Genomic DNA, 13,928 nt, shown 5'->3' with positions numbered 1-13,928 from the left:
ATAGATTCGCGGATGTTATGGAAAAAATGTTCAAAAAGCGCCGTTTGACTGTTTGGAGATTTCGTCAAAGTCTCGGTATCTATCTGAGCGAGAAGGACAATGGCGACTTGGAATATCAAAGGAAAATTGAGAAAAGACTCGATCATACTTACTCGGTTCATCAACAATACTATAATCGATACAAGTCTTTGATCTTTGACAAGAAATGATTTGACCTAGCGCCTATTACGATTCTCGAATTCTCGAATTAGATCTGGCGCATTTATGTTGCTCACACGTTCCCAAGTACTTTGTTCGATAGGATAGTCTTTGTATTTTACTAGATATTCAATGAATGTTCGTCTTCCCACTTTGACTCTTCTATTATCAATAATGTACTCCACTTCGTATTCTCTGTCTTTATTGATTCGTCCCGAACGTCTGGAAGGATGTTCTTCCTCGTCCTCTTCTTCTATGTTTGCCGGAGCATCTTCTCCACCATCTTGTCTGTTGTCGTCTTCGTCTAAAATTTGTCTCCTATCGATACGATGATCACTGAACGGAACTTTGAGAAGTTGCGCTCGCGACCACAATCCTTTGAGTATGGTTCCGTTTGCGTCTTTGAGTTTATAACTCGGTAACGCGTTCGGGTAAGGACTTTGAACAACGGATGTCACTTCATACAAATTGTTTATGTCGAAATATCCGAGCCGCGACGCTTTCTTGATACCGCTTCCAGAATATTGGAGTACTCTACAAACTTTGTCGCCCTCATGGAGCAAGGTCGCTCCACGAGTTTGTACTGATCTATTTGCTCTGTTTATAATGTTCTCCCCAGCCTGTTTATGAATTTCCGAATCTGCAGCGGTTTCCTCCAGTTCGTTTGGACTTTTTCTTGTTGTACTGTTGAATGTATTGTTCAAATTATCGACCAGTTTGTCTAGCATGTCTGGCCAATCTCTTTTCCCCGTCGTTTCCATATAAGTTACGCATGCTTTTCGTACCGCAAAATTGCTTCTTTCTATAAGTCCGTTAGAAAACGGTTGACCCGGACGAGGGACATCATGTCGCACTCCTTGCTCCCGAAGAAGTTCTGAAAAAACATTTTGGAACTCGGTTCCGTTATCGGTTTGCAATCGATCAAAGACAATATTAGGATTTTGTGCGAGAATCTCTCGGAGGACTCGGGTACATTCGGCAGCGGATTTTGTACGTATCGGCTTCGCGTATAACTTTCTACTGAAAGTATCTATCATTGAAAAGATTGCCGTGAAACCGCGATAACTTTCACTTTCCATTGCTAAAGTATCCGCTTGGAATGATCCATGCTTGGTGGAGACAATCGCTCTGACGCCAGTAAATCAGAGCGGGCGAGTGAATTTCTGATGGATTTCTTGCTTATCCAGGTAATCCATTATTTGGCGTCTGGAGATGTCCGACCCGAGTTTTTGAGTTAGAAAAAACAGTCTATCCCGACCCTGTATATTATGTTTCTTGTAGTAAAGATCGTTGATGAATCTCAATTGCTCTTCGGTTAAAGGAGGAGCCATTAGTTTGTTTATCAATTGACCACAAATTAATGTTGTGGTCAATTTTTTGTCATTGTTCGGTAAAAATTGATAAAAATACCTGAACCTTTTCTCGGGCAATGAGCGCTCAGTCAAGAGGTCATACTATATAGGCAAGATTCGAAAAGCCTGAAAAGCACAACCCAAATAGTAAATGGCATTATTTGTTCAGGAGTTGGCCGTGCGGAAGTTGTCTTTGTTGCTCAACTTGCAGGATAATAGTTTTACGTCATATTTAGGACGGAGATCTTAAAAATCTTCAAGCGGCCTTTGTTCTTCTTGGAGTTTTGACTGGAACCTGCTTGTCCAAATGCGACTGAACGATATTCACAACTATTTCTTCCTTACATTGTTGTAAAGTTCTCGTCCTTACGTCCTCCGGCATATCTAACCAAAGCCTATCCTGTGATAAGTTTGTCAAAAGATTCTTTGGTTAGCGAATTTGGCAAATAGAAAATGTTATCAAACATCTTATACTTTAAGTCCACAATTTTTTCTTTAATGCGTTTCTGGTTGCAATTGTTTAAAGACTCCTTCGTTTGTCGGGCTTTTCAAATCTATGTAGAGCGCATGGTAAGGATTGACAGTATATCTCTCGGCTAAATCTACAAACTCCGACTCGGACAAATGACAGCGAATCTCACCCGCAATCTTTTCGTATTGCTTTTGGTTCAATCTGTACAATATCCAATGAGTGCTGTTGACTCTTTGTAACGGTGTGAGTTGTTTTGTATCATGAAGAGAACAGAGAACCGACATTCCATTATGTCTCGCCCTGGAGTACAGTAAATCCAGCATTTGCCTAACCCCGCTCGATATCAGTTCCGGTTCTTTAGGTTCCTTTCCAATTGCGGGGCCGTTTTCTTTTGCGAGGATACCAAAATCATCCAAAATTAACAGCATATGATTTTTGGATTTATCTTGTTTATAAAGTAGTTTCTGTTTCTCAAAAAGGTTGTTCAGAATATGATTTGATACAACGCTGGACATGTAAACGTTATCGCATTTCTTCAAACTTGTCCATTCCGGTGAGTCAGCACTTGGAGAGAAAACCACCACCGTTTGATACGCTTTTGCACAATTCTGGATAAGATTGATAATACAGGTGGTCTTTCCAGCCCTACTGCTTCCCACCAGCGTTAATGTGAAAAACTTTTTTGGATAATCACTCGGAGTTTTGTCCTTTATGTGTATCTGATATTCGGAAGGAATTTTCGGTTTAGCAATTCTCATATTTAGCGCACTCGTAAAATTAATCTCTTTACATTATACCAAAGATAAGAAATCGATGTTTCGAGAGATTATCCTCAATTCTGGTACGTTACCAGATATGAATAATTGTACATTTCGTCTTCAAAATACCGTCCCGTGCTATGCATGGAGACTTATTTCGGTATCTCTACTGCAGTCATGGAGTGCGACATCGGATTTTAACAACGCGGTTGTTTTTGCTGAGTCGGGATCTACGACTTTAAGAAAAGCGACTTTGCCCGAAGGGACGTACGATTCAACAAACATTTTGAGTGCTCTTGGAAGCGCAATGACTGCAGCGGGATCACAACCGTACAGTGTGTCTTACGATGGAGTGACTCGAAGACTAACTGTTTCGACCTCTGGAAGTAAAACGTTCAAGATCCTCGGAGGATCCCGTGGTTCAAGCGCTTTTCTGCAACTTGGTATCGATAAAGTGAATGAAACCGGATATGGATCAAGTATAACATTTCCAAACACACTCAATCTATCCGCATCACAACCAATTCTAATAACTTCAAGGACTCTACAGACAAATGGAGCGATTCTTTATCCGGCTGGTATTGACTCGGACATCAATTGTTTAGCAGCGATTAAATCCTGATTCGTATGGAGATATCTTGACATGGGTCAACCCGAGTGACAACTTTCATCGAGCCGAAGATCTTACACTCAATCAAATTGATTTCCAAATCGTCGATAGTGCATCGTTGCAAGTTGTGAGAACATCCGCTCCAATAACAGTTCATCTGGGAATTTTAGACGACCCTAGTGACCTCGTTGTATAACGAATTTTTTTTCTCTTCTGTACAGTAAAACATTGAACAAAATGTCAGAAAACAAAAGCGCATCTACTGAAAACCCTCCTGTACAGGAAGAAAAACCAATTGTTGACGACCCGATCACCGAGGCTGTTATTGAAAAGGTGAAGGTCAAAAAGCCGCGATCTGAAAAGCAGATCGAAGCAATGCGTCGAGCGCAAGAGAAACGTACCGAGAACTTGAAGAAGATGAAGGAACTAAAAGAGAAAGCAGATAAAGAACAGGAAAAGGAGCAAGACAAAAGGGCAAAAGAATCTAAAAAAGACGAAGCAAGAAAGATAATTGAGAAATATGAAGCGGAAAAAAAGAAAATCGCTGAACAAAAGCGACAAGAGCGTATAGCAAAAATCAATCGAATGCCGAAAGCGCTTCAACCTGCTGCGTACAAAGACGACTCTGTGGAGGAAAACACGTTTGTAGAATTTGATCCTCCCGAAGCAGATGATGACCCGTATATGGGAATCTTCGGTGGACGTTGATGGACCTCGATTATTTTTTTCTAAGAGATATGTTAAACCATTATAACTTAAAATAATGTCAACAAATCCCGTTGTTCCTTCAAACCGGATCTATAGTAGCAGACAATTTTCGATGCATTCAGACGCTCTCAGCGAAAATATTGCGATTTATGGCCCAATCAAGGAGACGTTTAGTTCAAAATCACCTGGAAATGCTATAAAGATCGTAGTTGATTCCAATAGTTCCTTTTTGAGACCTCAACGTTCGTATCTATCGGGAACAATTTCTGTTAAAAACGCGGATGGCAGCCCCGTCACGGATGCGCAGATTTCTCAAATCGGGGCGATGGCTTGCTTCCGAACGATGAACATAAAGTTTGGCGGAAAAGTTGTTGACGAAATTGAAGATATGCCAAGTTTTGTTGCGGACACTCTCCAGTTTGTGGAGGCAGAAAAACGAAAATACCTAAAATATAACGAAGGTGCAGGTAACCCGGATGCTTTCAAAAATCCGAACGGAACTTTCACATTCAAACACCATTTGTTGGCAGGGTCCATGAGGCCGTTGAACGGAAACCCGATTCCACTAGCTATTTTACCAAATCAATCAGTGGAATTAACTTTCACTTTGAATACCCCGCAGAGTGCCTTTTCAAATATAGGTTCTGGAGTATACTTTGAAGTTTCAAATCTTCGTTATGTAGCACAACTTTTGACCCCGAGTGCCACTTATATGTCCGCATTGTGGTCCGGTATAAAATCAGGAAAATATCTGGAAATGGATGTCGTTTCAGTTTCGCAGTTATCCAATGTATGCAGTGGTGCGTCACAGAACAATTTCATCCTCCCACTCACAAACGGCCGGATCGTCGGATTAACACATAGGTTTAGAGACGATAATAAATACGCCACTACATCAGGGGACAAATCTCTGATTTATGATACAGCCAACTTGAAGTCATGGAGATACCAGATAGGCCAATATAGATTACCTTTGACCGAAGATTTCCAAATAGAAGATACGGTTATGATAGGCAACCTCTCCATGAACGACAATACATCATACGCCTCTGAAGACCTGGACCTCGATAACTTTTACAACAAACAGTTCGTAATGCGTTATTCGTGGCAAAGCGCAGATGAAGATTCCAGTAGCGCTTTGAACCTACTTGGAGGCTCCGGAAACGTACATCTAATTACGACACATAATTTACCCGCCCCTAGTACCGCCGTCGCATTGCAAACAACCGTCTATTCACAACGCACCATCTTGATTGGAGCAACCGTCGATATTATAGGTTAAAAATCTTCTAATCATATAGTAGAAACCAATGCCGAGAAAACAAAAGGTTTTGAAACCAGTTCGCATACCTGCTAGAACAAAATCGGGAAAACCGAAAAAAGGTGTAATCCCTCCACAACTGCTTCCATTTATCCTTGCTCGACGAGCCGGGAAGACGATCGTTTAAAACTTATGCGCTTTTGTACATTTCAGAATTTTATGATTCTCAAATATTACAATTATAATCCTCTATACAATGATGATCTTTTCATCTTATACTTTTCGTGCCCGTTTTGAAGATTGTTCCCAGCCGTGTTCATAAGATAATCTCTCGGGAGGTAAACTTGCTCGTGTACTTTTCTTTTCCTTATTGGCGCAATGGGTGTATTTTCTGAAGCCCTCACTGCTGGGGAATCGGTGAAGATATCTCTCTGTGTTGGTGTTGCAGAATCCTCATTTGGGGAAAGAACTTGAGTAATCGGTTCGGCGGTAACAAATTGTTCAATTGGTGTGGAGAGATCCATACGGGATCCTACCGTTCCAGTTGAAAGGGTAGATTTTGGACTCCTATTCAGGAAAATGTCGCTTTGAGTGACTGCTGAACTGGCAGATGGATAACTTATTGTTGGTGAGAAATTCGTAATAATGGGTGGTGGGCGTGGTCTAGCAACCCGCGGCACATCTCCAAGAGAATATTGTGTCCCTACATCTTTGCTTTCTGTAATCTTTTCCTTTCTTAAAGTTTCTATCAATCTTTGCATCGCTCCTACTTCACTTAATGCGATAGGTGTGACGCTTTGCACTTGGCTGAGAAGTCGTTCCATCTCGTCCGGCGTCATTGTCGAAGGAACATTTTTAAAACCTACCGATTCTAACATTCTTTTGAACGTAGACATTGTGGCTGTTGTCATTCTTCCAAGTTGCTCTTCTTGGGATCGGAGTTGTGTTTGCAAGGTTTGATTCGCGTGAGTTACTCCATCCATAAAATGTGTAAATTTTCCTCCAGACGAGAATGTAAGATCTAACGTATCGCTGTCTAGATCCGGTGTTGTACTCTGCGTTCCAACTGTTCTAAGATCTCGAACCCGATGGAGAGGAATATCTGTCTGTGTGCGGCTATTTGACATGCTTATCTTTTCAGCAGAACCGATTCTACCAATTTCGTCCGTCAATGTTTCACGATCGTTCATTTTTGTTACCACCTTGTTGTTACCAAGTATCGTATTTGCTTCACTCATGTTTGCTTTTTCCGGAAGGTGATCATCACCGGTTCGTTGCACATTGGATGATGCATCTCCGATGAATTGATTCTGTTGAGCGCGAATGTAACTCGGCTGATGGTAAATTGTATTGCCTTTCGACGCTGTGGTTTTCGTCAAAGAAACCGTTCGACCTTGTCGAGGGAAAAGATTGTCTTTATCCAATTCATCAAAGTATGCTTGTCTTGCACGTTCCTTATCGATAGCATGGAGCGCTTCCACAGCCTGTTTTGCAATCTGAGACTGGTACTCTCCTTCACGGAGTTTGAGTGGTTGATCTACAGTCTTTTTTATAGAGAATGCATCCGATATTTTCCCTTTGCCTGGAACGAAGAAGGGAGTTTTGAATAAACGGTCAAAGGTCTCTTCCGGCTTTCCCTGTATGTAACCGAACTGATTTGAATGGATATTCAACACTGGAGGGGAGGGAAAAGTATTGTTTGGCAATCGAGCAAACTTGTCGTCAAGAACCAACATAGAATGGAATATATATTCTTTAGTACATGTTAAGAAAAAGAATATTCAATGGGATTCTTTCAAAAAGCGAGAGGAAAAGTGCGCACATTTTTCAACGAACTGCCACAAAATATCGGAAAGGCGAGGAATTTTCTAGACAAAGCGGTTTCCGTTAGTCGAAAGGGATATGCGATAGCAAGCCATGTAAACAAAGGGATTCAACAGAATGACGTCTTCCACGATAAAATCAAAGAAACTGCGCGAAAAGGGCAACAGTTTGCAGATCTAGGAATAAAGAGGGTTGAAGATTTCCATAAAGGCGGTGATCAATTCTTAGAACATTTACAGCAAACTCCAATCGGATAATTTTCTTTAGCAATTAGTAAATGAGCAGTCTAAATTCCCGAACCTCAAGCGGAATCAGAGTGCTTGAACGAACAAATCTCGTTTCTCCTTTAGTGACCAATAGTCTTCGTGCTAATGGAGAGAACGTATCAATTGATAATTTTCATTCACCAGGCTTTCAAAAGATATCTAATGAAAACGGCGAATTAAAAATCAACGACCTTGTCGATAGCAAAGACGCGATTATTCACAAAACCGAAGGAGTGGCTTCAATTGAATTAGTCCATGACAATATGGAATTTCCCCTCCAAAGGGATGACGGAAGCCGAACTGTTTCCCTTTTGACAAACCTGCCTCTTGGAGTAAGTCAGGACGGATTGACTTTGTTTCATGATCAGACTCTTTCAATGAGCAATGAAGGTTTGACTGTAAATTTTCCCCCGCCTGAACTGGAAAATCTTCAAGAACCCCTGTCAAGAGACGATGGACTTAAATTGAATTTTGATGATTCATTAGAGGTCAATAATGGTAAATTGAAAGTTGTCAAAGAGCCTTTGACAGCCCCGATGACGCGTAACGTACAAGGAATCTCTTTGGATATTGACTCCACATTGACAGTTGAAAACGGTCAGTTGTCTGTTGTTCCAGAGAACATTCAGGCGATCGTTGATCAATCTTTGGAGGTAGCAGAACCGCTCTCGAAAGATCAGGACAAGGTTATCCACCTCAATTATGGGAAAGGGTTGAAAGTAAACGATGAAGGGAAACTGGAGACGGATATTGATACAGTGATTGTTGGACGAGGGGCAATCTTGAATGATAAAGGTTCCAGTATCTTGCTCGAAGATGTCCTACAAGAAGGGTTTGATTCCCTTGCGGATTTTCTAGGAGATGATACGGATGTTGATACAACTGTTGTGCGTTTGAAGACGACTGATGATTTCCAGCAAACAGGAGGAAAACTAGCGATCCGTTCGAAGGGTATGAGGCAAGTACCATTCTATTCTGCATTATCGGGGTTGAATGGAGACAGTGGTTTTACGTATAATGAAACACTCAATGAATTACATGTTCCGCATATATACGTCAATACCGACTTCAATCCGGACAATAATCAAGTGCCAAGTACTGCATACGTGGAGCAACTGTATCAAGCAGGGTCAGGTATAGACATATCCGGAGTGTCCAATGGACGGCGTACTATCGATGTTAGAACAGATGCAAGTTTAGCAATTGACTCTTCACAAAATCTTTTGGTAAATCCGTCGGCTATCGTCGACAATAAAGGTGTTCGCATTGTAAACGATAAGATTGCGATAGGACTGACTTTTCAACCTGGAAATGGCGGAATGAAATTAGAGAATTCGAATCAAGTGAAACTCGCTCCATCTGTCTCAGGTGCAATCACATTCGATGGTAACAACACGTTCGGTGAGAAACTCACAGCAAGTAATGGAGTCAAACGCATAGAAAATGATTTGCAGTTGGATTTACAGGCTGGTGATTCGACTGTTACGGTGACAGGCAACTCAATAAGAGGTGCCTATACTGGATCAAATGGGGTGACCGTTACAGGGAATAATATTTCCGGCGCCTATACGGCTGGAAACAATATCAGTATAAGTGGATCGACAATATCATGTACATACCAACCAGAACCAGAAACGCCAAATGTACTAACTGGAACGTTGCCTATCATCGTCACGGGAGCGGATAAGGAGTATAACATCGCAAAACAGCCTTTAGTCATAACGGGCGGAAGTGGCATTTTGGTAGTTGGCTCCGAGGAAACCGGGTTCAATATCTCATCAAATTCAGCCCTACAAGAACCGGAAAGAAGATGATGATCCGGAAGAGAAAGACGAAACCTCAGTGCCCAGTGGCGAATCTGATCCTTTAACTGCTTCCGGAAACCCCGTAGTCTCCGTCACTGGTCCCCTTTCTACCATCCTTGGAGGCGCAATTGGCCTCATTGGGCCTGCGGCTGGCACTCCATTTGCCACATCTGCTATCGGAAGCGTTGGGGGACTTCTCGGAGGACCTGCTGCAGCAGCCGGAATCCTTGGTGGTTTCATCGCTGCGAGTGGTCGAGAAAGAAAGAACCAGAAAGACGCAAATGGCAACAATGTAGTGGATTCAAAGGGAAACCCCGTTCCAGATCCAAACGGTTCACAAGTTATCATTGCAACTCTCCCAAAAACGGATGATACATCCTGTGATGTTACGAGATTACTTTTTGACACCCCACCTCCATGTTCATATCTGGGTATTGCAGGAGAGGTACCACAGCAGGCAATCAACTTGGATATGCTACGTCAATACGACTCTACAATAATACAGCCAACGTATTCAAATTTGATCAGTCAGAATACAAATCTTCTTCAGACTGCTATCGATGGTAAAGTTGCAAAAACGGATACCATTCCGTATGCGAGAATAACGGGTGCTCCAGATCTCACCATCTACGAGAAGAAATTAACATTTGCTGGACCTATTATTTCCAGAGATACATCTAACACTGTTTCCGTCAATACCTCAAATATCACTACTCTTGGAACACTCACATCTCTTAACGTAACAGGCGCTTTGACCGCCGGCTCCATAAGCAGTCCTACCTTGACAAATTATCTTACAACAGCAAATGCAGCCACAACGTATCAACCACTTAATGCTCGTCTTACAAATTTTGGGAACATTGCACCGACAAATACTTTTATGCTCATCGCATCGGGTGGGAACTTCATTCAGTACAGTCCTGCAGACGTTCGTGCGAATCTCTCATTAAAAAATCTGAGTTTGCTCGATACGTTAGACTACACTAGTTCGGCGTTGGTGAACAAACCGAATTTGGGCAGTCTCTCCGCGCTAAATAGCATTGATTACACAAGTACATACATAACAGGAAAACCTACGCTTGGTTCACTTGCAGCACTCAACAGCATTGACTATGCTTCGGCTTTACTTACAAACAAGCCTACACTTGGCAGTTTGGCGGCTAAATCCGTTATAAATCTTGCAAGTTCAGATGTGAGTGGGGTCCTTTCCGTTGCCAGTATCGATCCTAACATTGTTATTGCAGGAACGGGTTTAACTAAAACTGCTCAGACTTTAAGTGTCAATCCTGTACAAACACAAATTACAAGTATCGGTACTTTAACGGGCCTTTCCGTTTCTGGTTCTAGCACATTTACAGGTGCAGTCACTGTTCCTACACCTACAATTGCAGCAAATCCCGCAACAAAATCATATGTGGATGGATTGATTTCTACAATGCAAACGGGAGCGCAACCACTAAATGGAAAATTGACTGCTATTTCTTCGAGCACCGCCACTCTCAACAATTTCCTTGTAGGAGATGGAAGTAATTTTGTCTCAACGACTCCATCAGCATCTAGGACAGCATTAGGGCTCGGGTCATTAGCGGTCAAAAGTGTAGTAGACCTCTCTACCGACGTGGGAACCAGCGTCCTTCCATATAGTAATATTGATCAAACGGTTGCCCAAAAGTCATACGTCGATGGTTTAGTCTCAACTGCTGGAACGGGATTGACAAAAACAGGAAACAATTTCTCTGTCAATGTGGCTCAACCTCAGATAACATCTCTTGGGACCCTATCATCATTGAGCGTTAATGGAAATGCGAACTTTGCTGGAGATGTCACGGTGTCAGGAAATGTAGTTGTATCAACTGTCCCGACATTGGGGACACATCTTACAAATAAGACTTATGTTGATACGCTTCTAAGTGCAGGAACCGGTTTAACACGTACAGGAAACAATTTCTCTGTCAATGTGGCTCAACCTCAGATAACATCGGTTGGAACTTTATCATCATTGAACGTTAATGGAAATGCGATCTTTGCTGGAGATGTCACGGTGTCAGGAAACGCTGTCGTCTCAACAGCACCGACCTTAGCAACTCATCTTACAAACAAGACATATGTTGATACGCTTCTTAGTGCTGGAACAGGATTGACACGTAGTGGAAATGCGTTCAGCGTAAATCCTGCTCAGCCTCAAATTACAAGCGTTGGAACTCTATCATCTTTGAATGTTGGTGGAAATGCGAACTTATCCAATGTTCAAATTGCCGGAACGACTGATTCTACCTCGACCACATCAGGTGCGCTCCAAGTTGTTTGAGGAGTTGGTGTGGGGAAAAGTGTGGTGGTTGGCGGCACCGTATTCCTAGGAGGAACAACAGCGAACCTGAATACCACAACAGGACAGACTTTGAATATAAATAACGCTGCATCGACTGTAGTTACTTCTACTCTTGACTCCAACGTTATAAATGCTGGTGCTCTCCAAGTTGCAGGCGGCGTTGGAGTTGCTAAATCATTATACGTCGGTGGATATGGAATCATAAAAGAATCTACAGCCGGAAATGGACCTTCTGTAGGTCTTATAAACTCAAACGGTGGAGGTTGGACTTTGTGGCATATAGGTCGAATTAGTGGCCTTGGAACTAATAATTTCGGCTTATACAACAATACTGCCGCAAATCTTGCGTTATGGGTGAATGTGACAACGAATGCACTAACTATCAATTCGGTATCCGACTCCAACGCTACAAATGCTGGCGCTTTACAGGTCGCCGGAGGTGTTGGTATCGCCAAGAAATTGACGGTAGGAAGTGATGGGAGTTTTGTCGGGTCAAATCAAAGTATCTTCTGGTACAACGGTTCGGTATCAACACCCACATTTGGAAGCAGCATAACGGGCAACGTTTCAGCAGCAGGGTATTTTTCCTCAAATTCGGCTATTGGCGATATGGTAATTCGGGCACAGTACAATAATTCACCGACAAACTTACGATTCGCTATCTCACCCGGCGTATCAAACCTTGATATATTGACAAATGGAAATGTTCTAATCAATACAACAACGGACTCCTCTTCTACAACAACTGGCGCTCTAACAGTTGCTGGAGGTCTAGGTGTGGGAAAATCTCTATTTGCTGGTTCAGCCGCCACGGGAAGTCATACACTGCAAGTAAACTCAACTTCTGTTGATATTTTGAAACTTCAGAGTCTTTCGGCATCTGGGTTTTCTACTATCGGTTTCCTTAACAACACAGGAACGGTAGTGGGGGCTTTTGGTTACGCAGGAGTCAATACGACCGCTCCAAATGCTGGGAACTTTTTTCTCTATTCCGGTTCGAATGCCAATTTCATAATCAACTCTAATCTGCCATCTGTACAGATTCTTTCCACTATAGATTCTACTACGACAACATCAGGTTCCCTTCAGGTGAGAGGTGGAGCGGGTATTGCAGGGAATGTCAATTTTGGTAAAGACTTGACTGTTAACGGCACCATATACTCCAATATCGCCTCAACCGGACCTATTGTTAGCAGCCATCTTGGGACACCGAACTTGGCAGCGGGGAGTTTCTCAACACTTCAAATTGGAGTAGGAGCGGCTACAAATAACATGGCCAGGGTATATTTCAACTATGTTGGAGCGGGTCTTGCAACCAATACGTTGGGTTTGGGATTATGGAATGCACCACAAGGTCTTACAATTGATGGTACGGGAAAGGTTATTATTCCTAATGGTTCTATCGGCAGTTTGACAGTTACAGGAAACATGACTTTCACCGGGAGTTTAGCAACAATTTCTGCTACAGGTTCACAAGGTCCTCTCTCCATAGACCCAAATCAGTCTTCCAATCCTTATATCAGAGTATGGGACGACTTGAGAACTGTAGGAGATTTTTCCGTGTGGAATTCGGCCGAAAATACCACTTGGTCTAAAGTCTCCACCAGCAGTGGTAACGTCGCGGTCTTTACCACAACGGATTCTACAGGAGTAGGAACCGGTTCTTTCCAAGTTTCTGGAGGGATTTCTGTAGCGAAATCTTTATATGTTGGGGGAAATCTGAACAACAGTGGTACTGTATCGATCTTGACCACTACTGATGCCACTTCTAACGCATCAGGCGCTCTTCAAGTGAATGGAGGCGCATCTGTAGCGAAATCTTTATATGTTGGGTCAAATCTCCATGTGACCAGTGATTTGAACAGTCCTGCCTTAACATCGAAAACTACTTTGTTCCCTTACCCCACAACGCCAGCAACAGGTTCTTCATGGAACGGGTATACAGTTACCGCGTCATCTGAGTATACATACCCAAATTCGAACGGAGTCGATTCGTATACAGGTCATCCATTCGACGCTTACATGAACGCCTCCATCGCTTCCAGACTGCGGTGGGCAACCGCAAGCACTTCGACAGCCAATTTAGGTTTAGATGGAACAACGCAAAATCTTCATTACTCTTTATTGAGACTCCCGTCGGCCATTGCTATGAGTTCAATCAAACTCACCGCCTACCTGATGGACGCCGTGGCGATGCCTACTACGTTCTCCGTTATTGCCGGAACTACCGAGTCCGCTATGGTAACCATTGCAACGTTTTCGAATATACCTGGTTCTACTTGGACCACTGATTGTTATGAATGGGCGGAGCCGATGGAAATAGAGGCGACTTGTGGTGCAGGTTG

At 42.7% G+C, this 13,928-nt stretch overlaps 1 protein-coding gene across 1 annotated transcript; it reads left to right on the top strand.

The window, feature by feature from the left end:
• Window positions 1-9,671: 9,671 nt before the first annotated feature.
• EV422DRAFT_502846 (uncharacterized protein) lies at window positions 9,672-13,544 on the top strand (the record flags this gene model as incomplete). Its single annotated transcript, XM_053068299.1, has 4 exons — window positions 9,672-9,764; window positions 9,805-11,542; window positions 11,684-13,374; window positions 13,449-13,544. 4 exons carry the CDS (start codon window positions 9,672-9,674, stop codon window positions 13,542-13,544), a joined length of 3,618 nt encoding a protein of 1,205 aa, XP_052930389.1.
• Between the last annotated feature and the right edge of the window lie 384 nt (window positions 13,545-13,928).

This window comes from Fimicolochytrium jonesii, assembly GCF_025526975.1.
Source record: "Fimicolochytrium jonesii strain JEL569 chromosome Unknown EV422scaffold_1, whole genome shotgun sequence".
NCBI classification, from domain to species: domain Eukaryota; kingdom Fungi; phylum Chytridiomycota; class Chytridiomycetes; order Spizellomycetales; family Powellomycetaceae; genus Fimicolochytrium; species Fimicolochytrium jonesii.
Note: the sequence above shows the minus strand (reverse complement) of the source record. Positions and strands in the feature narration are given on the sequence as shown.